This window comes from Nasonia vitripennis, chromosome 5 (assembly GCF_009193385.2).
Source record: "Nasonia vitripennis strain AsymCx chromosome 5, Nvit_psr_1.1, whole genome shotgun sequence".
Taxonomy (NCBI): Eukaryota; Metazoa; Arthropoda; class Insecta; order Hymenoptera; family Pteromalidae; genus Nasonia; species Nasonia vitripennis.
The window spans coordinates 19,143,343-19,170,095 of record NC_045761.1 but is presented as its reverse complement, the minus strand read 5'-3'; the positions used below and the strand labels follow the sequence as shown (position 1 = coordinate 19,170,095).

Genomic DNA, 26,753 nt, shown 5'->3' with positions numbered 1-26,753 from the left:
TCTATAGTCGCTGCTGCCGCGCCGTCGACGTCGACGCAGCGAGCTGTCGCGCAGCAGTAGAGAGTGAGTGCGATCGAGTCTAGCCGCAGTTAGTAGTCCGCTGCTGCTCTTTCAATATGGCGTGTCTCGTCGTCGTGCTGTCCGATCTCGTGTCGTCGTCCCAGAACTGCAGGTGAGCATGATCTGTCCGATGTGCGACTCCTACAGAAGCTAACGAATACCTACTCGTCGCGCGCGCGCGTGAAAGCTTCCCTTTCGGATATATCTATCTCGGCAGCGTTCGATGCGTGTGCAGTTCGCGTACCCTCATGATGTGCTCTCTGCCTCTATACTTACCTATATACACACACACACACACACACACACTGCACGAGTATGCCTGTGGCGATATGTGGCTAGTTTGGTGAACGTATACGAAGCTTTTCCATCCCCCCGAGTCCGCCTCGGCCGAAATGTGCGTGAGTAGTAGGTGTATCATTGCGGGACGGCCGAAAGCCTGTGGCGAGTGTGGAAGGAAAGAGAGAGAGAGAGAGAGAGAGAGAGAGAGAGAGAGAGAGAGAGAGAGATGGCGCATAACCTGTACGCGCGAGTGCGAGTGAGACGGAGTGTACAGAGTGGGACGTATGCAGCGCACGGTATTGTAGTAGTGCTTTGAGAGGCGCTTTTTTTCCTCGCAGTGTTTATCGTCGCGCGCTGCAACAGTGCGCGCGACAACGACGACGAGGAGGAAGAGAATTTCGCGCGATGAGCGCGAGTCGCACAATTATACGCGAGCATATTTGGGTTAGGAATTTTCTGCGCGCTTTCAGTTCGCGCTGTGTTTGTGCTTTTTCGCGTTACGTTGTACATATCGCGCATGACTATACGTCGTCGACGACGGCGATGGCTGTCTCTCTGCTTCAATGCCGTGTGCTATAACTATATATACGCGGCCAGCACCTGTGGGTCTATACCTACCCCTATTATTAAACCGTTGCGGCTCTTTTGTTTGTGCTGCCGCCGCCCGATGATTTCGGGCTTGGTGTGTGAAGATGAGCGTAAGAAAAAAAGAACTAAGGATACTTATATTATACTTATGTAGTGGCTCTCCGTCGTCGCGCAACAGTTTACTGCGATGTATAATGTATATTCACAGTGCTTTGAATATAATCGTGCGGAAGGTGTGACGAGGGTAGCGAGTAGTGTAGCTCCGTGTGTTGTTTGACTTGTGCCGTGAGCCGTGCTGCTGCGCGAATGTATAATAATTGGGTTTTGTTAGCGCTGTTGTTCTTGCTCCTCTCCTCCTCTATACATACGTATAAAACGCACGACGACTTACCTCCTTCCTTATCAGTCGTACGCGCTGTTTATCCGCAGCTTTCTTTTGCGGCTGTGTGTTTATCGGGCCGCGCGCGCTTGTGCGTGTAAGTATTCATACATGTGTTCATGCGTTATATGCGGAGGCGGAGAAAAAAAGTCGTCGTCGCGTGTTTGGGCGAAACTGGTTAGAACTATGACCGCATGACGAGGTTATGCTTAGGGGAATCGTCCGAGTGTTTACATTGTGTGTGGGGGACTTTCTCGATTGGGTGACTAACTTGTTGGTCTATGTTTGGACGAGGAGGGAGATATGTAATTATATAGGTGGATATTCGCGCCACCGCCGGGAAAAAATCGATAGGTCGCCGGTGCGCGTCATATGTGTGTGTGACTGAAATACGCGTGGAGTGAAAAATCTCTCAAGGACGTTCGAAAGTGTCGGTGTATAAGTGTAAGTACTCGGTAATCGTCAAGTTTGCGCATTTCTTTATTCTTCTCTCTTTTTTTTTATAATTAACGGAATTTTCGGAGTGTGTTCTATAGTTCTTTAGACTGTACAGGTATGTGTTTAATGAATGAATTAATGGGGACTATAAATTCCGGCTTTCCAGAAGCTCGCGTTCGAGTGCGCTTTTAAATTTATGATGCAGCTGCGCTGCTGACATCGGTAGTTCACCGAGTTGCGAGAGCGTATAATTTTCATCGAGTTGCGCAGTTTTGAGAGCGAAAAATTTGTTCGCGCATTCGAAAAGAAAAAGAAGAAATCCTAGGCAGCGCTCGTACACATTAGGATTTAAAAGGCTCGGGAGAAAAGGTGTTGTTCAACTAACGAGATTAGAGAATCATAGACAATCTCGCGTTTGTAAACGATAATAGAAAACACGAATAGGCCTCGTGTATTTTTTAAACGCGCGCTTGTAAGCCCGTTATTACCGCTTGAAATTTCAATTTGCATACGCTTACTGTACGCGGATCTTTCTCATCGGGACAAAGTGTAAGAGGAAGAGAAAAAAAACAGCAGCAAAAATATATTAAGAATATAGTATATAGAGCGTTGGGAAATCCGAGCGCCGCTATGCAATCGGTCGTTAATTATTTCGAAAGCGGTAGCAGCATTGTGTTCCATTTTTGCAACTTGTCAGCCCACACCGCGGCGCGCACTCGAATATTCAAGTTTCGCATTAATTATAAACAAACAAGTGTAAAAAACTCGCGTTTACGGGCTCGACGCACCCTACGGACTCGGATGCGTTATATAAACGAATGTAGCCTCGATTCTACGATAATCTCTTACGTATACTCACACACCATCGTAGCGAAAGGGAACGATGGAAAGAATGTCGCTATAGGCTAACGAAGGAAAATTGCACGTCTTAATAATACACCTTCGGCCAAGAGACCGAATCTTTTTTATATAAAAGCATAACCCGCAACGCGACGATTCATCAAGCTCGCTTTCGTATTCCGTTCGAAACTGCTGCAAATTATAGCCGAACCTATAATAATACACTGTTTCGATTCCTTCATCACCGGACCACTTACTACTTCTGCTCTGATCACGAATCGCACCTGTCCGGCTCTGCGGCGAGGAAGTGCAGACAATAGTAAATTGTCGCGCTCTCGGTCACAATAGAATTGCGATGCGCTTAATAACTGCCCGTAGGAAATGGTTATCCGTCCGTCCATGCGCGCTCTAAAAATGTCAGATGGGCGCGTTTTCTTGGATTCGAAAGTCGCGGCTATTTTTTCAGAGGAAAACTTACTTCGAATTCGCCGTGTATACTCGGGTCTTGCGTGAAAAAAATATTTATTTATACTGCCGCATAGAATCGTGATCGATTTTAATGCCCCGCGTGACTTTTTTCACGCGTTATCTATATACACACTCCGCGATGGAAAAAACGTTTCGGGCTCGTTTTCGAGCGAGCGTGGAAATGTTTAAACTTCGAAGAAGTATAGAGAAGCTCGACGAGATGATGACGCGTTATGTAAACGCGTATTGCTTTCCCGTTATCGAGATGAGAGGCGGAACATTGTTTCTTTGACAATTGCTATTATAGCAATTTTGATAAATTGTCGTCGGGTATTATATTTAGTTATTCCTCGTGAGAGAATTTCTTAGAAGAGCGAAGCGATTGATTTAATCGCGATACTCGAGCGCATCGATACGAGATAAGCTTATCTGTGTAAAACTAAAAATCTCCTTTATTTACAATATAAAAGTGCATCCAAACAGCTGGGGATAAACGACGACGAGTTGACTTATTTCGAGCCCTTCTCGGCACGATTAAAAAGAAAGAACACTCTCGCTACCGCTGTAATCGTTTTATATATGTATACAAGCGCTTCTCCTCTTTCTCCACACGTAACACAAGCTAACGCGCGCACGTATACATTTTGTATGCATTTATGCTAAACGGGTCAATAAACTGGCTATTTATTCAATTTTTCTCGTATACTGCAATTAAATCGCGCTATTCATGTCTCTTTTCCCAAGGAATTTACGAGGCGCTGCGTGTCTGCACACGTAACGAACCGGTTCTCTCCCTCTCTCTCTCTCTCTCTCTCACTCTCTCTCCCATCTTCACATTATCATACTATCACAATACACATTTTTGCTGTACTACTATTGCTGCTGTATACAATTTATCGTACAACATATTGTACGTCAAATAAATCTAATAAATCTAAAATCTCTCTCTCTCTCTCTCTCTCTCTCTCTCTCTCTCTATCCCTCCGCGCGCGATGATGTGTCAAACTCGTAATAAATTCCCATCTCATTCGCGGAGAGAGAGAGAGAATCTCTGCCGCGGTGCGGAGGCACGTGCTTCTCTACAAAAGCCGCTTTGACTAATTGAGTTGCCGCCGATTAGAATATATTATATTGGACAAATATCTATATGGAGTTTGATGAATTTCGTAAGAAAGCAATTAGCCTCTCGGTAAAGTTTCCTCGTCGGCAGCAGCAGCGCCCCGGCGCAAACAGTGACATATTCATTTTGAAAAAGCCGCGGCATTATCGAGAGGAGCGTGAGAGAGAGAGAGAGAGAGAGAGAGAGAGAGAGAGAGAGAGAGAGAGAGAGAGAGAGAGAGAATGATAATGACATTGAGGATAGCGATTTCTTTATGCGGAGTTGCGGCTCTGATGTGTGTGCTTCTCTTTTTTCGTCTCTCGAAATAGACTGAATTCACATTATAATTCTTTTCTGCCATACAAGTCGCGGCTGTGCTTTGAGAAAGAGAGAGAGGGAGAGACGCGCAGAGCTAAGCAAAACTCCTTCGTCACACACACGCACTGCATTATATACGGAATATATTAGAAGCAGAGCCGTACGGGGTATTCCGCAGTATTTTTTTTCTACGCGTGTGTACTGTATGCCAAGTAGGAAATTGAATATTTACTCGGATATGTATTTACAATCATTGGATAATTACATGCGGGGATCTGACTAGAGAGAGCCTATACGTATAATACATATATTCGAGTCGCGCGCGACGCGTGAAGCGTTACAAGTGCGTAATGACGCGGTGATGTAAATTATCCTATAGCGCACATGTCCGCGTGGGGGGAGATGACAATTAGCCTCTCTCTCTCTCTCTCTCTCTCTCTCTCTCGGGAGAATCCCGGCCGTTTTAGTAAGCGACCCTATTATATTCGTCATCTTCTATACATACTTTTTGTGTAAGTTAATCAAACTTATCACCATCAGTAGGTTTCCCATGTGTATAAAAGCAGAAGCAGAAACTACTCGTACATGAGACAGAAAAAATTACAGATACAAACCGTATCCGCATATAGTACATCAAGTTGTTTACACAAACAATATATTCTCGCGAACGGGGCGTATTATAGAAACGCATCACCTCGAAAAACTTCCAGCCGCGACGACAACCAGTGTGTGTTATTATAGCCGGCGAGAGAGAGAGAGAGAGAGAGAGGGGGGGGGCGGGGGGAGAAGGAGCTGATTTTAGTAGGTCGACAAAAAATCGATTCCGCGCAATCGTTATTGACTAATCCCCCGTACGGTAGTTACAAGCCAGTATAGCCTAAAAGAGGGGACTACTACGCGCCATGTCGCTCACAGCTCTGTCATTAACGACCTATGCCACGATACGGCTTGTGCGTATATGTTATAATAAAAGGCGTTCAAAAGAGTCGATTTATAATACACACACACACACACACAGCGTCTTTCGAAAAATATATATATAGTACACAATACGCGCGCAAAAAGTTATCGGGCTCTCGCGGGGGGTCTCGAATCAGGTCACTCTCCCGTTGCACACTCTCTGTTATATAGAGATTATCACTCGCTGCTGCTGCAGGTGCAGCAAAGCGTATTCGAGAGCTGCATCTCTCTAGCGCGAGCTATAGTCGCTGCAGTGGTCTCGTTTGCACAATCCTCGACGACTGTGAGCGCAGCCTTTGATATGTCTTTCGGATATGCACTGACTTATAGATATGTGTATAATCAGTAGTTCTCCCTCTTCGGTGCGTAATATCGTGTATCTAATCGCGCCTCGATGCCTGAACTTGAAGAGGTCTTTCAAAACGCTCCGGAATCGTTGCGTATACTCTATATACACGGATCGTACGCGCATCGCTTCTCAAATTGACGGATGTATAATCACGTGCCAAAATAACGTTTAAAAAAATCGAACCATCCGCTAAATTACAATAAATCTCTGTCCACGCATCGAATCCCCGACGATAAAAAAAAACCGAGAGAGCTGCGCCTCGAGCATTAGAGCGCACTTATCGCTCGCGCGACGAAAAAACCGCTCCAAATCTCTCCTCGGCTCGCTCTCAGCGTCGGAATCCCATCAGTACAGAGAGCAGAGAAAAGCCGCACGACAAAGACGCGGAGAGTGAAATCCGCAGCTCTTTCTCCTCCAGTTGCTCTTATTGCCGAGTTATCGAGAGAAAGAGAGAGAGAGAGACGGCCCGCGGTTCGCCACTTCGATATACATACAACACGTACACAGCACACACCCGCACATCTCGCGGTGGCTCCCCGGAACGCGTGTAAATGGCGGCGGCGCAGCAGGTGCGCGACACATTCGAGTGCTATGTACGTTTCCGTCTCTCTCTCTCTCTCTCTCTCTCTCTCTCTCTCTCTCGCTCGCTCTCGGTGCGTATATAGCATATAGCGGCGCCCTTATCTCTCCGCCGGCGATGTGGAAGCGGGAGAGAGAGAGAGAGAGAGGGAAAGCGCCTCCCGCGATCGAACGATTATATTGCGCGCGCCTAGCGGCGCAGCTCTCTCGGCCTTAGACGCTAGTACGGTAGCGACTAGCCTAGAGGAAGTGCCCCTCGTGCGTCGTGGCATCGCATGCATCGATGCGCGCCGCCTCTATACTCCACATTGCTATACCTATATGTGTATATAACCGCTGTGTAAAAGTGTACGTGCTCGCACTCGTGTGTTTGTTTACTTTGTGCCCCGCCGACGATCTACACGCATCTTTCTTCCTCTCTTCTGAACGTAACAAGTGCTGCGATCGGAGTTTTACTTATAGTTTTTGGAGCACGCGTAATTACGAAAGCCGTCACACGTCGCCTCGCGCCGCGCAGTGTCAATGCCGCGAGCGCGTTACGTACAGCTGTTTCGCGATCTTTCCTGGCAGATATACAATACACGGCCGGTAATTCGCCTCCTCTTTTTTTTCACATCGGAGAGACCCGCCGCGGCGATCGATAATCAATCGGCTGCTGCTGCCGCTGCTTTTTATCGCCCGCGACGACTTATTGTTCGCTACTTATAATATTAAAGCGCGATAATGCGTGGAAAAATATGTTGCAGCGGGAAACGCGCCCCGATCAATCATCGCGTGTGTGCGTATATACGACGTTGAGAATATTTCGTAATGAACTCCGCAGCGGCGTTTCTTTTTCGGATTTCTTATACGGGGGAAGAGCCCAAGACGTTGTGCGTCGCTGTATCTGAATTAATTCTTTGACAGATAAGCGAGCCGCCGCCGACGCAAACACGCGAATTATCGCGGAAATTTATTGCACGCTGCGGTCTATGATTCGAGAAGCGAGTCGAGTGTATAAATACGTTATTATTGTTATTATCGAGGAATCGTGTGCTGTATGTCGTAAAAAATCACGGGCGGCCGCTATACAGAGCGACTTCTCCGAAAATCAATCGGTAATATGCACTTGATTGTGCCCAAACGCGTCGTGAAAATTATTCCACCGAAAAGATCGACGATGCGTTCATAATGCATACCGATGAGCAATTCTCGCTTACGTCCTTATCTCTCTCTCTCTCTCTCTCTCTCTCTCGCAAAATTAATTCGATTAAGTGCGCCGCGCGAGTATACAACGCACACGCGACAGCCTGGAAAATAAAGAGTCGTCGCGGCGTTGTTTAAAAAAAAAGGAGGAGACGCGCAGGCATTATACATATATCGATCGATGTAGCCAAGGCGTTTAGGAATTCATTGCATGTGTTTGTCCCGGATTGTTGATTTTCGCCCGGCGCGCATCTCATTAGCATGAATTACTCGGTCACTTGCGCGCCTGTGTACTATATTTAAAGTGTACGTATCAGCTTGTGTGCGAGTGTGTAATCTTATTTTTAAAGAGTTCGCGGACGCACATGAGGATTGACCGGCCGGTTTTATTTTGCTCGAACGTATAAAGCGAGTGTCGGGATTAATGAAAAAAAATTCGAGGATATACAGTGTCGCGGTTGCGTGGATGTGTATGTGTACACTGCTTACAGCTACCTGTCCGCTCTCTCGGGCGTGACGTTAAAATCAACAATGAAGGGGGGGGGGGGAGTATAGTGTCAACTCACGAGTTTCTCTCGCCGGCGTGCATTTTCCCATCGTATAGCCCGCCGAAAAATTACCGGCCTTCGACCCAGCGTTTTTCGGAGGGACCCGTGTGCTCCAAGGCTGCGTGTGCAGTGAACTCTTTGCGACGATGGTTTTCCGATTTTTTCGAAAGCGCGCTTCGACGCGTGACGTCACACTATATATAGCGCGCGGTATCTCGTTCCTAACGGTTTTCGGCCATATCACACTCAGAGAGATAATGCATATACTTGGGACCGAGTGTGTGTGTGTGTGTGTGTGTGTGTGTGTGCGTGTGTGGGTATATATATATATATATATATATATATATATATATCTGTAAACCCAGGGCGTGTGTGTATGCAGCGCGGCTCACGATCAGTCACGTGTTGTGCATTTCTAACGAGGAAAAGCGATAAGCTCCCGGCTCTCGGAAATGCACAAGGCAAACAGTCTGGATTTTCGAATGTGCTGCAGCGCAGTATAGCTTGCTTCGAAAATTGAGACGTCGCTTTCTGTCTCTCTCTCTCTCTCTCTCTCTCTCTCTCTCTCTCTCTCTCTCTCTCTCTCTCTCTCTCTCTCGTTGTACGCCGGCTAATATAATAATCGATTCGAGGCACACGATTGTGCATACATCGCATGTACGTACACACAGACACGCGTCAAGCTCTCCGTGAAATCCTTATCGACCGCGTGCGCGACACTATAGCCTACATATCGCGTGACCCAATTCGACATCTCTTTCTCTCTCGCGCGGCAATTACAAAGCGCATACGTATATACACATACACGCAAAATTGAATTCCATCAGTGTATTATAATGTTATATCGAAAAAATCCACAGGTAGACGCCGACGCCGGGTCCTATATGAAACGAGCGAAGTGCCTCCGAGAAAGCAAAGCAAATCAGCGCGATGAGCCTAGTCCAAGTTCCGCATAATCATCCGACTACACTATGAGTTCCTAACAATGTACAATGAACTACGGGCACAACATGCCAGACTGGCAGCAGCAGCAATATAGTACATTGCAGTCTGGCGAGGCCGAGAGGCACCAGGCCAGTGCCGCCGGTGCCTCGATCACCCAACAGCAGCAGCAGCAGACGGTGCAACCAGGGGCAGGAAGCGGAGGCAGTGGTGGCCACCTCTACAGCCTCCCCGACTGCCTGAGCAACAAGCCCCAGCAGCCAGCTCAGCAACAGAACGATGGAAGCTTCTACGGCCGAGGAGCAGCTCAGCAGCAGCAACAGCAGCAGCCGGCGAGTTCACCCATGGGCCACCACCCGCACATGTCCGGCTGTCACGGCTACGGACCTGCCGCCATGGGGGTCATGGACACTGCTGTCATGGGCGAGGACATGCAGCAGCAGCAGCAGCAGCAACAGAGAGCGGTACAGATGTCCCTGAGCAGTCCCACGTCGAGGATCGGCTCCGGCGCTGCTATGCACGGGCCGAGCATACCCGGTATGGGCCAGATCATGCCACCCACGCCGAGCATGCCAGCCGCCGCCAGACAGAGCTCGTACGGGCCCTGCAAGGGGGCTTGCTGCCAACCGCCCAATCCTGCCTACAGGTTCGTTCAACTTTGAGATTCTTTTCTGTTAGTACAAAGTGCAAAGCGTGCATAATGCGCGCGAGCGCGTAAAAGAAAGAAAAATCAATCCCTCTCCGCGCAACTCAATCCGCGTGTCCGGCTCAGCGCAGCTACATACACGCGTATCGAGTATCGCGCTGCACACTGCAAGAGAACAGCCCTAAAAATGCACATGGCTCCTCCCCTTCTGTTTCCCAGGTGGGACAAGATGAACCCCTACCAGGCAGCGGCAGCGTCGAGCAGCAATCCCTACCGCGAGAGCGGACACCCATCGGCGGCCGCCAGTTCGTACGCCTCGTCTCGCTACCGCAGTACCATTCCCGGCTTTCCTCTCGACCAGCAGCAACAGCAACAGCAAGCCCAACAGCAGCAGCAGCAGCAGAGGAGGTACACGAGGAAGGAGTCGAGTCAGGTCTCTCGTACCTATCACCACCAGTACCCGATGCAGAACCCCGCCGGCTACGGATTCCCCACGACGCCGGACTACCAGAAGTACTACGCGGCGTCGAGTAGTCGGCCTCCACCGGTGCCCCAGGGTCCCGGTCCCGGGATGATCAAGTACGGGGATCCGGGACTGGCAGCCGCCATACAGGACAAGTACCTCAACAAGCAGAGCCAGTACCAGACGGCCAACGGGGCCATCATGCAGAACGGCGTTATGGTACCCGGTAGCATGCCGCCCAGTCCCTACTACAATCCGCAGATGGGTGAGTTTGATATTCTTTTCTCATAAAACGCACAGTGTGGGTATAAAATGTCGGCTCTGCGCCGTATATAATCGAATTACGACACCGGCGGCGGCGGCGGCGGCGTTGGCGGACACCCGACACCCGATCGATAAACACCTCTCTTTCTCATTTCTGTCCGTCTTCCCGAGCAGCGCACACGAGTCGCGAGGATTTCGCCTGCAAAGAAGCCAAGGAACAAGAGGCCGCAGCTCGGCTGGGCATGAGTCTGCAGGCGAAGCACATGTACCAGCAGAAGCTCGCGATGCAGAGGATGAACATCGAGAACCATCTGCGCGAGTTCTCGAGGATGCCCGGCTACCAGAGTCACCCCAAGTACCAGGAGTACCACATGAAGTACCGCGAGTGCATCAGGCTGCAGCAGTCGCTCGAGTACCCGGCTATGCAACCCGGCATGGCGCAGCAGCCACAGCAGCAACAGCAGCAACCGGCCCAGTCCATGCCGCCAATCAATCTGCAGTTCGACCAGAACGGGGTTTTGATCAACTCGAGCTTGATGCCTGGCTACAATCCGGCAATGCAGACGGCCATGCCTGGGGTGCACAATCCTATGAGCCCCGGAGCTAAGGATGCCTCGGCGCACTACGATGGTGAGTGGAATTTTTTCTCTCTGCTGTACACGCTCGCTTAGTGCGCCGGCTTCCGTGTCATTGGGTCTTCAGCGCTGGCGATTTATGCATTGGTTATCTCGCTTATCTTCGACAGGGACGTTGATGAACAAATTTCAAGGCTTGCATGCCTACACTTTTATAGAATCTTTATTTAAATGTAGCTTCGACCATAAAGTAAATGTTTTTTTATTAACTTTTTTCTTGCATATGTTAATAATCGAAAACGCTCGATATTTTTGGAAAATCATTCAAAAGATATACTGCGTCGCGCGCTTCTGCGTTATCTCCGCGGCGTATATATATATATATATATATATATATATATATATATATATATATATAGGTCACGAATTTATGAAAATTATCTTCTACACAATTCATATCTGCGTGGCGTAAGTAAAATTCCCCGTCTATTTTTAGACCACCTCTTTCCTTCTTTCTTCTGTCATTGAAATCTCACTGCACCAACGCCATCATCAACGAAAGCCGCTTTTACGAATAATCAAACCAGTACGAATATGAAAAAAATTAATAATTATGTATATGCCATTCCCAAACCAGCTGCTCGCCTAAGCAGCAGCGGCAAATATCCACCACCAGCACCACCAGCACCAAAGCCACCTGGAAATCCTCAAAATAAGCCCATCACTCCTCCAGCATCAGCGTCCCAAAAAAATCCTGAAAAAGTCTCGAACGCGTTCTCAGGCAAGGCGATGCAGGCGATGGAACACGCGATGGCCTGCGCCAGTCAGCAACAGCAGCAGCCGCATCAGCACCAGCAGCAGCACGCGATAATGCAGCTCAGTCCCGAGCAGCAGCAGCAGCAGCAGCATCACCATCACCAGCAGTCCCAGCAGCATTACCTGCCCCACCACGAGTATCACCACCAAGTACCAGCGACGCATCACGCTCAGCATATGCCTCCTCACCATCACCATCATCACCACCAGCAGCAGCCGCTCGAGGACGAGGCCGAGGCGCAGCGACACAAGACCTGCAGCAAGGACTTTGCCGACAAGCCCCAGCTCGACGTTCGACAGTTCCTCGAGAGCTGGGACGAGACCGAGGAAGAGGACGCGCTCAACGGCAACCTCCAGGATGTGAGTTACATGAGCCGACTTGTAAAATATGTAGGAATTGCGCGGCGCGCGATAAAAAATCAACAGGTTTCGTGCTAAGCCGCGGGAATGTGTGTGTGTGTGTGTGTGTGTGTCGCCAATGACTTGTCATTTTAACGACTGCAGCGCCGAGCGTGTTATATGACTTGTATACCTGTACGCGGTGACTCACGCGCACCTTTTTTTTTTGTTTACGCTATTTTTTGCGCCGCTGCATGCAGCGTGCGGAATCGTTTCGCCGAAAACTTGGGCACAAGCGCGCGCGGATATGTATCAGCAAAAAACTCTCGGACGTTGTACACAACTTTCACGATGCATGTCAGCGGGAAGTAACGCGTCGACTAGACTGTGTTTTCATCACGCGGATAGAACTGCACGCCTTATCTCGCTGAGCTAATCTATATTGTTGTGACTCACTTTTCCGGTTGCTTTTCGTGTTTGCTCTTTCGAAAATCGCAAACTCGTGTGGTATTTGTATTTGCGCTATGCTCGACGATGATTTCTCGCTAATCGGGCTAATTATCTTGTATATTCAATACTGAAAAATAATACAATGGAATCGTACTTTATTTCATTCGTCGGCGTTAACGAATAAAAAGACACGCACATAAAACTCGCGTTAACAATTATCTCTCGCCGCAGCACACCAGTTTTACACTTCACGAGAGCGTATAAACTGCTGGTAAAACACGAACGCGCGCGCGCGCGCACACACGTCTCCGAAACTCCCTGGAGGAAAAAAAATACATCCTCGTATCTCCGTAAAACAATTTGACAGCCCCTCGCGAAGCAGGTCACACCTAACCGATAACGAGGCAGCAGCGGTAAAGCATCACCTCCCGTGAATTTCCAGGTGATACTAACAGACAGCACGCCGATCGTCGTGCTGGAGTACGGCAACCTGATCCCATCGGCAGCCACGGCAGCTGCTCAGACAATTTGCGTCTCGGAGCCGGCAGCAACGGAGCCAACGACCGCCGTCCTAAGCGCGGCGACGACCAAGCCGCCCGCCGAGAAGGATCAAATTGCCGTGGTAAACAACGACGGCGAGGTCTCGACTGCGGAACAGATACCCACAACCGTCAACATAATCCGTTGCATAACGAGCGCGGACGACGTGCCGACTATCCACATCGTCGATACGCTCGAGAACGAGGCGGTGGTGAAGAAGATCGAAGGCGCGTTCCACAGCCTCAACCCCGCCGACATAAAAAGCATCGAGGAACTCGTCAACAAGAGCAGCGTGACGAGCAGTGCGACCGGTAACAAGGAGGAGAGGATCTCATTGTCTTTCCTCAACGCCGCGACGATTCTCCAACAGCCCAAGGAAGCCAGCGAGAAGAGCCCCGGTGGAGTCGCTAATGACACCGGTAACGATTCCTTTTTTTCTTCTCGCCTCTGTGAGAGAGTCCAGGCGTTAGCACGTGTTTTTTTTACGCCTCGCTTGTTTAGGCGCGCGGACACGTGCGAGCTTCCGCGTGCTCTCGCATCCGGAGCGCTACCTATAAGCACTGCGAGTTGAAAATTGAGTTTTACTGGCCGAGAACGCGTGGCGCGGCTGCCAAGGCTGTGACCGTGTTTAACGAAAATCGATCTCAGTGGCTTTTTACGATTTTTTGATAATTTGAGGAAAACTGCTGGTTATTTTAAGTTTTTATAAATATGTATTTGGATCGAGTTCTTGATTTTTTTTTTAATCACTAGTTTGTTTTCACACTCGCGGTGAACAAGTCGGCCAACCAGTGCTCGTAAATAAAACGAAAAGTTTCCTCGTACAGTATATTTTTATCGGTCTGCACGTTTTCGTGAATTCGGTATAACAATAGCACTGTAGTATCTAAAAAAAAACGTTCCACGTTGCCCACAAAAAATCAGCGATTGCAACCTATAGTTTTACGCAACGACAAAAAGAGCAAAGAGAATAAACTACATCCTACATAATTCCCGACAGCGGGCACATCGAGCAAACCTGCAGCCAACGAACAGCAACAGCAGCAGCCGCAGTCGAGCGAGAAGAAAAACCAAGTCGCCGCAGCGGAGAAGAACAGTGGCTTGAACCTTAGTGACGCAACCTTCGTGAACGAGGACACGCGTAACCACGATGACCTGAGCCTGCCGGAATTGCCCACGTCGGAATGTACGCCCATATCCACGACCCTCAATACGCCGAACCACTCGGACAACGAGGAGTCTTCGGAGCGCGTGCGCGTCATGAGCCTGTCTACCAACTCGATGGAGATCATGCCCAGCAGTCCCATCATCAGTTTCGCGCACTCTCCCATCAAGTTCCAGAAGACGTCGGGCAGCGACGAGCTGCAGTTCGACTTTCAGAACTCCAACGAGGCCTCGAACGCCTCGGTACTGAAGGATGCTAAAGAGTCGAATAAAGGTGAGTCTTTATCGATCTCGAAGCGAGATTTCTGTGATGAAACGTCGCGCAGGTGTGTGTAGATACGATTCACTGCGCGCGAACGGCTCGAATAAATTAATGCAAATTCATCGAGTGATATGTTGAGCTATTAACGTTATCTCATTGGCATTGAACGCTTGTCTTCCATTTTTATTCCTTTAAATGATCGAACTCCGTAGTAACTGTAATTATGAATTACGAGTTTAAAGCATTGTGACAACCCGCGAATGTAACTCGAACTGCGTTTTGCGGATTATTTATAACTTGTACAAGAAATTTGCATGAGTCAAACTATAAATACAGCAGTGACGCGCGAATTTCCTCCACAATTACACGATAGAACACTCGCGTACACGCTCGAATGGATGAATAATGAGTTCAATCAATTTTTATAAGCGAAGAGAAATAATATAAGAAAAAAAGCGATAACCCTATGAAATAACAAAATAATGCTTGCATCTGTCAAAACGAATGACTCTTCGCATTAATCTCACGCGGCTCATAATGAATCTTATACTTCAATGCCAAGAAGCGTTAAAACGACGTTAAAAATTGTAAAATCTATTGATACGAACGGCGCGAAGCTATAATTTATATTCGTCAAGGTTTTATTTAATTGTTTGTTGTACTGGCAAATCAAAAATCTACCTGCTTCAATTAATCCAATACATTGCGTAATCTCAGTAATTTCCTCATTGGAGAGAGAGAGAGAGAGAGAGAGAGAGAGAGAGAGAGAGAGAGAGAGAGAGAGAGAGAGAGTCACGAGAAAGCTTTGGATATTTTTCCTGAACGCATTCAAATGATGAATTTTAAAATACTTGTAGCTATAACTTGCACTGAATCTTGTCATTTTTCAAATACGGATTCCGAACTTTATATTTTAAACCAAGCATTTCTGTTAAACTTGTGTCTGTATCAAGTCAAAACAGTCGGTGAACTTAAAAATATATCGCGATAATGAGACTCTAAATGCACGTTTTTTAGCTGAGCAAACAAGTAAACATTTGCACAAGTGGTTAGCATCCGAAATGCGATTTCCAACTGAGACGCGGTTCGCTTTAAATGGTATCGATTCAAGATTGGCTATATTTATTCAAATTGTATTATTAAGTGTGAAAATGTTTTTTTCGCCTAATGTACATACACTTGAACTAGATTAATCGTACATTTTAGATACGTACATAAAAAATGCTGCGTCAATAAAAAAAATGAAGTATATAATTTTCAAGTTCAAAACGAGTAACTAAAACAATTTCTTTGCAGGCAACCAGGATGCCAAGTCTCAGTCGCAGTCGGCAAAGGACGTCGCTACAACAAGTGTTTCCCAATCTCAAGGCCAACACTGCAGCTCGGTCATTGAGACGGCGGTCTTTTCATTCTCCGAGTTCTCCAATTCGAATTCCCTTCAACTTGGCGAAGAGCCAAAAATGCCGGCTCCTCCTATGGAGGACAACTGTCTCACCAATATCATTAAGGACACACCGCCTATAACGGATTTGCGAGTCTTGGAATCCGACGACGACATCGTCGACAAAGTCAATGATATTTGGATGGACATCAATCTGGAAAACAGCCTCAGCAATAGTTCCAGCAGCAAACTCGGCTGCAGCGAAGAGAAACACGCGCAAACGGACAAACTAAGGAAAATTCGTAAAACGAGTTTGAGGCATTTTCGCAAAAGCAAAGGAGGAATCATTGCCATCGAGCAGCCGACGATAGCGGAAAAATCGAGAGACTCGATAACCATGATACCTTCGACAATGCCTACACCAACCCCAACTCCGAGTTCAACGCCCACTCCAACGCCAACTCCGACACCTGCTCCAACTCCGATTCCAGTTACGATGGAGGTTGTTCAAGAACCATCTATCGTAACGAAAACGCTGGAAAAGGAGAGAGAAACTCGAAAATCACTCGACTCGGCTCTGAAAACCGCAGTCACGGATAAGCCAAAGAAGAGGGCTAAGTCTGTCGAGCTCGACGTCAGTAGTAATCCGGATCAGGAAGGGCTACTGAAAGAGTTTCAAGATCTCAAGAGGAAACGAAGCATTGGCCAGATACAGGACCAAATCGCGATGCTCAAGTCGAGCATAGACGAGCTCAGGAACTTGAACCACACTGGCAACAATAACAGCGGTGTAACTAGTAGCAGTGCTAATAATAACAATGTGAATATAAATAATAGTGCAAATAACAATAATTTGGATAACAACGATCGCGACAATAATGTCGTTTATAATAAACCAAGTTCAGATGACAATAGTTCGTTTAAGAACGCTTCGTTACCAATGTTACCCGATACCAAGTCTAGCGGCAGCTCCAGGCGTAGTTTCTCCTCGATCTTCGACGAGCCTTCGGAAACTAGTCTCGAAAAAGTTCCGGAAGAGTCGAGCTCGAGGCAGTGCGTCGACTCAGACATCAAGATTCAGTTATCCAACGTCAATCTGCAGTTCAAAGATAAGAAAGAGACGAACAGCGGCAGTGTATGCAACACTTCTAGCTCGAAAGAGGGTATCAAGATCGAAATAAATGTTTCGCGAGTCGAGAGTCAGCGATTGCACGACAACGAGGTCGTCAGCAAGTCCAATCAGCACCTCAACATCTCGCTACCGCCCACGAGTCCAATGAGCTGCAAAGTCGACTGTCACACATCCATATCCACCACCGAAAATGAGAAAGAGACTGTGAAGCTCGACCGTGCCCTGCCTGCGAAAGAAGTGATCGAGGAGAAGGCGGCGCCGATCATCGAACTCGACAAAGAGGATGTCAAATTGATCGCCGAAGAACCTAAAGTAACAATCGTTGAAGAGCCTCAAGTAATCGCCGAGGTTCAGAAGCCTACTGTCAAAGATTCTAAAATTATTGTCGAGGAACCTAAAGTGATCGCCAAAGAGCCGAAAGTGATCGCCGAAGAGACCAAAGAAGAGGAGATGATCCTCACCTTCGTGAACAAGAACGCCGAACTCGAAGACAGCAAGTGCCTTACCTTAGAGAATAAAGCTGTCAGCGGTAAAAATAACGTTCAAGTTGACGATTCATTGCTGAAAAAGCTCGAGAAGAAGGAATCTGATATCGAGAACGCGCTGAAGAAGCTCGACGAGTGCCGTCGTGACTCCATCCACGAAGAGAAAGAAGTTGCCCCGCCATCTAAGGAGCCTGAGTTCTTTCAAAACAAGAATTTCGTTGATACTCCAGCTCCCGGCTGCTCCAAGGATCTTGACTTTGACAACTTCGACGTCGAGCCTTTTGACGACAAGTCCGACGACTATCTCAAAGACCTGCTTCTATCCAGCGACAGCAAGGATCATCATCGTAGCAACAGCAGCAGCAAGACTGTCGGATACTTCAACCCGCTCTTTCATCTGGACGAGCTTGAGAATCTCAACACTGTTCCTGTATACACGACGAAAGACGGAAAGATCACGTACAGTCCCAATCCAAACTACACGTACAGAGCGCTAATCATCGAAGCCAGACAGCGCGAAGGCCACCAACTGTTTCGTGACTTTTACGATAGCAAGAGTAATAGTGGCAGGAGAAGCAGGCATTACAGCTCGTCCAAGTCGCAGGATGTCGACAACGTCAAGAAGCATGGAAAATCCTCTCATCACAAGTACAAATACGAGGGTAAAAAAGAGAAGTACAACGAAGACGTCTCTGTGTTAAGCTTCGAAAATTGCATAGCCAATGAAAATCTTGCGATAGCGAATAAACGAGTGGACGACGAGCCAGTCAAATTCGGCACTCAGCGTCAAGACAGTGTTAAGCACCTGGAAGACATGTTCGACACTGATATAGACTCTATGATCATCGATAATAAGTCTTATAAAAGTGGTCTAATGGATAAACAAGAAACTGCCATAATGGAGAACGATAGACTTTCTCCAGTCCCACTGACGCCTCCACCGATAGTATTAAGAAACGATTGCGCAGACAAGGAGCTGCCGCTGCTGGACGACGAACCGGAGAGAAGAGAAGCGGACCACAGTACCAAGAGCATGAACAGGTGCATCGTCGATCTGCAGAACCTGAAGGAAGACATACTGAAAAAACTGAACGATCAGGTTCCAGCCTGCAAGCCACGCGTCCAAGAGTTCGAGCCTGAAGTGAGCATGTGTGACTCTGCGGAGATTAAAGAGACAGAGGATGTGAGTGAGAATCGCGATGCGGTTAGTGATAAAGAAATGGAAAGTGATGTTCAAGTGCCTAAGGAAGTGACGAGTGTTGTGCAACAAGACGATTCTAAAGTAGAACTCTATGATGATTTAGTGACTAAGATCGAGGAAAAAGTGTCGGAGGAGCTCCAAGTTCCTGAGGAACCAAAATCCGATCAAAATGATCCGATTCAAGTTCCGTCTAAGTTAGAGAAAGAAAATCCGACGGAGATTCCTACGAAAGACGTTGTTGAGGTGACAGTAGTGCAACATGTGATATTGAAAACTACCGAGCCCGAGTCGACGAAAGTAGATATCGCGCAGGAAGCTCAAATAGCAGAAGTTCCGAAACCAGCTGAAACGAAATTTATCAGCATTGAAGACGAAATTCGAGCGGAAATAGCCGAGTTGGCTAAACCATTCGATCTGGAAATGAATAAAGAAGAGGAAATCAAGGTGTCCGAATCTGTCAAGCAGGTTGAGAAGGAAATTAAAATATCGGAGCCTTCTGATCCGGCCAAGGAAACGGATAGCAAAATTTTGCAACCTTTGGAGCCGGAAAAAATCGAGGTTAAATCTCCTAAGCTAGAAAAATCGAACGATACAGAAAGTAAAATGCCAGAACCTCTTCAACTGGCAAACATTCAAACGAAGTCTAAGAAATCCCCAAGTGCAATTATTGATATCGGTAGTTCGAAAACTGTACATATGCCGAGCGCGACTAAACACATAAAAGAAACTCCTCAGCAGGAGGAAGTTCAACCCAAGAGTGAAATCCACGAAAAACCAATCAGTCCCGAGTCTTCGTTCCCGAGGTTACCCTGCTCAATCGACAAGAGCAACTTCTCCTTCGAGTTGTGCGACCGTTTCATCAATCAGGAGAAAAATCATACCTCGCGAAATGACGCCGTGGCCAAGACCGTTCCTAAATTAGTTCTACGAAAGAGCGAGACGAATCCCAAGTTCTTCTCCAAGTCCATGTCCATTGACAACAGCAATCTCGAAGACCTGAAAAAAGACATTCCAGAAGCAACGAGCTTGAAGAGCCCGGTGCATCCGAAAATTCCGAAAATGATAATCCGCAACGCCAAGTCTCGACCGTCCACTCCGAGCATCGAAGAGATATCCGAGAATTCGTGTTCATTCGTCGCCAACGATTCCGGCGAGCAAAAAATGAACCTCAAGGTAAAGATTCGTCTGGACGAGAAAGGCGAGCCTGTGGGACGGGGTAACTGTCAGAACTCCTGCGACTCCACCGAAGCCAAGGTTCCCAAAATGAAGATCAAACTCGAAGAGAATTTGCCACGTGTGGTCATCGAAAGCATCGACCCCAGCAGCCTCGACCAGTTGAAGACGGTACCAAAGATGAAGATCACTAATGTCAAAGGTTCTCTGCCAAAGATAAAGGAGAAGCGACCGCTCGTAATCGAGGATGGCAAATCGGATGCGTATCACTCGCTGACGGATAACGAATGCTATCGGGTGAGGGAAAAGTCGCGCTCCAAATCAAAGAAGGACTCGCCGGGCTACTGGTCGTCCTCGGAATGCTCCCAGAAGCGCAGCAGCTCGTCGAGTTTCGTCTCTCACTCGAAAAAGGTGCGGCGTTCACCCAAGGAGGAGGTGCACTTGGATCCAAACTTGGAGGACACGCAGTTCATGCTGGACGAGTACCGGCAACAGAACAACAGCAACAGCTGCAGCAGCGTCTCGACCAAGGTGCCCAAGGTGATCATCAAGAGAACGTCGCCCAGTGCCGAGTTCAAGTGCGAACTGAGCAAAGAGGCTATCGTGAATCAACAGCCCCAGGTCGTGCTCAGGAGGTCTTGGGTTCTCGATTGCATGGCCAAGGATCTCAGGCACATGAAGCTCGTGGTGAAGGTGGCCAACAGCAAGAGACAGGAAGCCAAGCGGGAAGCGAAGCCCGAGTCTAACGAGATGCAGTGGAAGAGGTACGTGACGCATTATTGGAAAACACATTCTTTACTGGCTATTTTTGGAATCTGCCGCGTTTTTCGGTTTGCTGTAATTATAACTCAATTTTTTCGTTATTAAACTGGCGCGTCCGTGGGCTTCGCAAATTGCTGGTTACTTTAAACATAGTTGTTATAGATTAGTATCGCTGTGTACAGTTTCTGCCTTGGCAGTTTTCATTGTAGTGCAGGCGTTATTTAGAAATGAAGTTATACAACACGGATATGAGCTACAGTTGACGCTTTAATGATTGAGATAAAAAAATATGCGTGAAGGGAACTTAATTAAAAGATTGCATTATCTAATCTGTCGTGTATATAAATATACTTAAGTGAATTGAGCGAGGAACATTTTTTAAAAGTTTTTTCGTGAAAATTAATTTTTATATGTAAAATATTTACAATGTTGGTAAAAAGTTGTTGTTATCTCTGCAAACGCAGATATCTAAACACTTACTTATTTCTGCAGGTTTATATCTGGACTGAAGAAGCGTCGCGAGCTGTCGAGATCCAACTCCACCTCGGATCTGTCTCCGCCAAAGATCAAACGTCGAAGGACGTCGGACTACACAATCGGAACACTCGACTATTCAGACTCTGATTCTAGCACGAGATTCGACTTCGCGAAAAACAAATACGAGGAAGTTGAGCAGCAAAAGCTTACACGCAGGTCGTCGCTGAATCTCGCCTCGGAAGTGCGGGCTTTCAGCGCAGCTAAAACTTGCTGGAAATCGCTGGACGAGAATATGAATAGCAAGAGTAAGATGGACTTCGAAAACGACGAGAGGCTGAACACCAACGTCGCCGTTGATAACAAGAAGCTGGAGACGATTCCCGAAGCCAGCAATTCGTACAGTTCGGAGTTCAGCCACGATGCGAACAACAAATCCGCTAACGAAAAGAGCGAAGAAAGCAGTTTGAACGAAATACACGTACCGCTGGAGATGGAGGAAGACGACAGCGAGATTCTCGACAAAGACGTAGACGTGCACGAAGAGGAAATCGACGGCACGATGGACGACTTCGAGACGAACGAGAGCTCCGTTATCAAGCTCGATTCGTCGGATGAGAGTCAGACGACGATAGAGATACTGCCAGCTTCGCCGGAACAGGAGCTTGACGTAGAACAGCACAAGAAGGACATTGAAGAGGAAGAGCAGATTTACAGCGAGGACGCGATGCCTATGCACTTTGAGTACGAACTGGAAGTCGGTGCCAGTCCTGTCGATCCTTTGGAAGTGCCCTTGCCTGGCTCCGAAGTTGAGACAGACAAGTCGTCGAGTTCTATCGAGAGCAAGCAGATTCCTGGCATCTTGATACACGAACAATTGGGTATGTTTTTTTTTCTTTTTACTTTTTTGTGTGACATTAACCGACCTTTGTTTTAACATCATCTTTTTCTCGTTAAACAGCCATAGAAGACAATCTATCAGGCAACACGTCCCTCAACGAAGAAATAGCTCAACCGATGCCCATCGACTCGGACATCCCCGAAGAGAACCCCTCGATCAAATCGGAAAATTCGACCTCCAATTCTTGCCCCGATCCCAGCAGTGTCCCGCCTCTAATGAGAATAGTCGATGAGGCATCGTCCACAAGTACTAGCCTCAATAACCCCCTCTCTCTGAAGAGCGAGGACATGGTCGATAACGTCAATTCGTCATCGAACTCGCACGAGACAACGATGACAACAACTACGTCGACGACCGAAGAGGAAGAGGAGGATAAGAATTTGAAACTTGGCGCTGGCGCCAGTACAGCTTGCTCGTACTCCGATCTACTAGTCAAAGAGGTGCTCGCCGCGAAAGAGACGCTAAAGAAGTACCTTGGCAATCTGACTTCCGATGGTAACCGATCCAACAGCTCGCCGGTCACGTCGAGGCCGAAATCGAAGACTGAGACGAAGCATCAAGGCAGCACCAGCTATGAGATGAGCAGCCTTGCAAAGTATGGCAGATCGACCAAGTTTAGGCACAGGTATAAAAGAGCCTAGTTTATTACGTTTTTACAAAAAATATAAACTTGTATACTTGGGCATGCTAACGTCCAACATTCATTTTTACAGAGATAAATGGAATCGGCTTAACGGCAAGTCCCGTAGCAGCGATGTTCGAGCCTCGCGCACTTCCTCTTCCAATGATCCCGACAAAGACTCGTCCTCCAATCACACCGATAAATCCTCGCACCGCAAGCAAGCCTCCGCAGAACTCGAGAAAACCAAAAACGAGACTACCAACGGTAACAAGTCATCCCAGTCGAAATCATACAAGATTCCTAGGCTATCGAAGACACAAATGGACGATTCATTAACGCACGCGGTTGAGGAAAATCTGCGGCAATCGCGCGAACGCGAGAAAGCGGACGAGAGCAAGGCCGAGATGATATCGGAAATAAATGCACGAGCTCCACAAGCGATGATAACGATGGGTCAGAGCACAAACGAAGCCAACGATCTCGCCGAAACGCAAGCGGTTAAGAGGGTGGAAAATGTGATATCAAGATCGGACGAGTCGAATTTTGCGACAAAGGCCAAAGCCTTACAGCTCAATCCCGAAATGACTATATCGAATATCGTCAGAGAGCTGGTCTTTCACGATAAGGTAATATTTCGATTACTGAACATTCGTTATATAATCAAATTATTTAAAAAATTGATGAATATACTTCATCCAACAGTTTAATACTTTATTTGCAATGCTTATTTGAAAGCGTAACTAACTAACGTTTTGACTTGCAGTATAAACATTATGCGCATATTTCCGTAAACAGAATTATTTACCAAACTACAACGATGCTTTAATCTTCCTAATCTCAAACGCGCTGCACTGATACGAATAAATCAACACAGACTCTACGATAGAGCACAGATATACGTGACTAGAAAATGTGCTTTTTCAAACTTTTCTCTTAATTGTGAAGTACGTGTAAAATCGATTTTTCAAATCAAGGTCATTTAGCGGTGAACCATTAGTTACAAGTTCACGGAAAAATCTATACAAATTATAGTACAAGTCTTGGGCAGTTGCACGTGGACTATTGTATTTTTAAAAAGTCTATATATATTATACTCAGTAAAATCATCGTATAATCGATAGTGCCCGCACTACTCATTTCGAAATTAATAGTATATGCAATAATGGATGAAAAATGACATAAAACGTCGAAAGAAACTATATGCAGAAAGAATCTGAAATGAATAATCACGAATGTGTTTACCAACAGATTAGAAATCTGTAAACTAAAGTAAAATAAGCCGCTCGTCATGTTGCGATACCTCGTCGTCGTAGATAAAATTCCTTGGGAATAAGAACACGTTCGATTATCAATTTTCAGGCGACGATAAGGCACCGAAGGTACTGCATGCTGTGCGAGCGCTGGTTCCCGTCAACTCTACGGCATCGACGCCACTTGGCGGGTTATCAGCATCGGCATACAGAACTGACGCAGCGCCGGGCCATACACATGCTGTTTCTCATCTTTACTGGGAATCTCTGTCCCAAGCTCCTACCTCCACACGTCGTGAGAACCGACTGTGTGCCCGGCGAACTTACGCCCCTACAGATAGCCGTACAGGTCAGTTATCGATGACGCACGATTTTTTTGTATGCTCGAAGTATGTCTATAGTTGATCAAGTTTTCAAGCCTTTTACTGATATATGTATCGAGGAACTCGTATCGCTAAATTATTCACTTTTTTTATAATGTGGGTGAAAATTGATTTTTATTTTTACATAAATTATCTAGATTCATCGTTTATTATTAATGTGTTAATAAATAATTTAATGCCGTTATTAAAAGTATAGCTGTGTAGATTCGTTCACATTAAACTCATTTCAAAGGAAGTATGCACCGAAAGACTTTTATGCAAAACTAATTAAATGACTCATTGCTTCTGACGGTTTTAGGACTTTGCATCGGTGTTTGATGGGGCGCAACAGATTCTTGGCAAACAAAACAACGAGACTAAAGAATAAACAAGAAAATCGACGACAAGTAAATGTAGCGGCACTCTAGTTTTTTGAAAGTATTTGCAGTGGATTTTCGCACCACGTATACAAAGAAACAAGGTAAACTGGTTCTGGATGCAACACTAGACAGGGTTAAACTAACATGGGTATATATGCGCGCACCCATAAGTCACACAAGTTAGTTCTTTTTTAGCCAAAGACATTTTAGAATCAGGAGGGGGTAGATTATTTATACATATAGATATTATTTACACATTAGATTTTATTTTCGAGTCACTTGCGCTCGTCACGAAGACGAAGTAGGGCGCCTTCGATTTGTACAAAATGATAAAAAAAAATCACAAAAACCGTTGTCGTTTTTCGATAGAACGATTTGCGGCTTAATATTACCATGTCGTTTATTTATGAAAATAAATGATTATAATAGTAAAAAAATAAGAAATTTTATTTATATTTTAAAACGAGACTTATATATATTATACATAAACAACTACACGATATTGTATATTTGTTGTATTTTAATTTTCGGAATCGTTCCATACGCATCATTATTGCATTGAATATATATATATATATATATATATATATATATATATATATATATACAAAACTATTCTATTTGAACATTAGATGTATTTGTAAAAAGCGAGTCGAACGGTACAAACATATCTTTGTTTTGTAAAAAGTTTAATAAATAATCGGTGTCAAACACAAAACAATAAAAAGTAGCAAAGAGGAAGAAGCCTGCAACAAACAAAGCATAATTCTTTCTAAATGTTACCCATATAGGTCTCGAATTTTTGATCTCTTGCGTAATTTGTTAAGTGTATTTATTATTAAAAAAACCTGCTTACCGACGATGAAACAAGCTCGTAAAAACCTGCATTTTAAAATCCCGCGACTATAGTAGTATTTTGCGATGAATATACACTGAAATTCACTACAGCATATTTGTATGTATCGAGAAATTAAAATTTCACCTCCTCCTCTTATTTTCTACCAATCGAAATGTTTGATGGAAAAAAATTTTGATTTACATAAACACCGATAAATGTATTTACCGCACGAGTGCCTTAAAGTACACCCAACAGTATTCATTCGATCGAGTTATGCATATAAATTAAAAAAATATATTTTAAACACGATCATTTGAGCGTGCAGTGTTTGTGTATATGAGAATGATAAATGATATATACATACAGATTTTACTTGCGTTTATGCGGTTCAAAGATTTTTGCATATCGATATGCATAACCGATGATACAGAGAAAATGTGAGGAGACGCGACGATAGCATAAAGAAACTGTGTAAAGTTTATGTCAAGTGAAATTATATAAGATATATATATATATTGATGCGGTGCAAATTTTTTGTAATACAATGCCTTAAGTTCTCAGTGCTTTCGAGACGTTAAGGGATACTACGTATACTATACAAAGGTGAAAAATCGTTGTGTGTTCTATGTGCCTAATATTTGAAGAGTTTTAATATGCTTAACAGATTATATATATATATATATATATATATATATATATATATATATATATATATATATATATACACATACATTTATATATGTACACAGATATAAATATATTTAAGAGAAAATGTTCATATAAATATTGTACATCACATGCAAAAGCAGCGATTCGTCACAATGACAACGGAGAGTGACCAACAAACAAAAGATATGTAAAAATATTTCTGTACAAATTTGCTCAAGTTACTCCTGTGAAATATTACGAGAATGCTATATCAACTATTATGCCCTATACTTGAGGGATTTTGTGAGGCACAATCTAATTGTCAAGTAGAAAAGAGGATTTTGAAAGGGATTTTATGCGTAAAATATGCAGGTACAGAAAGACTTCGACGCAAAGAAGTCATATCTCTGTAGCTTAAGGGCGAAAACCACCTTGACTTCCAAAACAATAGGTTAAAGTTCTTTTAAAACTGTATCGTCTCTTATTCTCTTTTACGTTATTATTTTTGTTTTACATTGTTGTAAAAAGTATAAGAATTGCGCAAATCTGTGCGGCACTACACGGATTATATACATATACATACATATACATAC

At 45.7% G+C, this 26,753-nt stretch overlaps 1 protein-coding gene across 3 annotated transcripts; it reads left to right on the top strand.

Annotated features, from left to right (window-relative positions):
• The first annotated feature begins 5 nt into the window (after positions 1–5).
• LOC100678946 lies at positions 6–25,111 on the top strand. 3 transcript variants are annotated; one of them, XM_008205971.4, is made up of 13 exons: positions 6–172; positions 8,951–9,678; positions 9,898–10,406; positions 10,580–11,035; positions 11,762–12,156; positions 13,028–13,544; positions 14,126–14,563; positions 15,848–20,687; positions 21,178–22,040; positions 22,121–22,685; positions 22,774–23,308; positions 24,042–24,281; positions 24,614–25,111. In XM_008205971.4, exons 2-13 carry the CDS (start codon positions 9,083–9,085, stop codon positions 24,680–24,682), a joined length of 10,023 nt encoding a protein of 3,340 aa, XP_008204193.1. In that variant the 5' UTR covers positions 6–172; positions 8,951–9,082; the 3' UTR covers positions 24,683–25,111. The 3 variants fall into 3 exon arrangements, with proteins under 3 accessions (XP_008204193.1, XP_008204172.1, XP_008204178.1); XM_008205950.4 differs by having other exon boundaries at positions 10–172; positions 11,618–12,156; XM_008205956.4 differs by lacking the exon at positions 6–172 and adding an exon at positions 6,564–6,705 and having other exon boundaries at positions 11,618–12,156.
• The last annotated feature ends 1,642 nt before the right edge of the window (positions 25,112–26,753 follow it).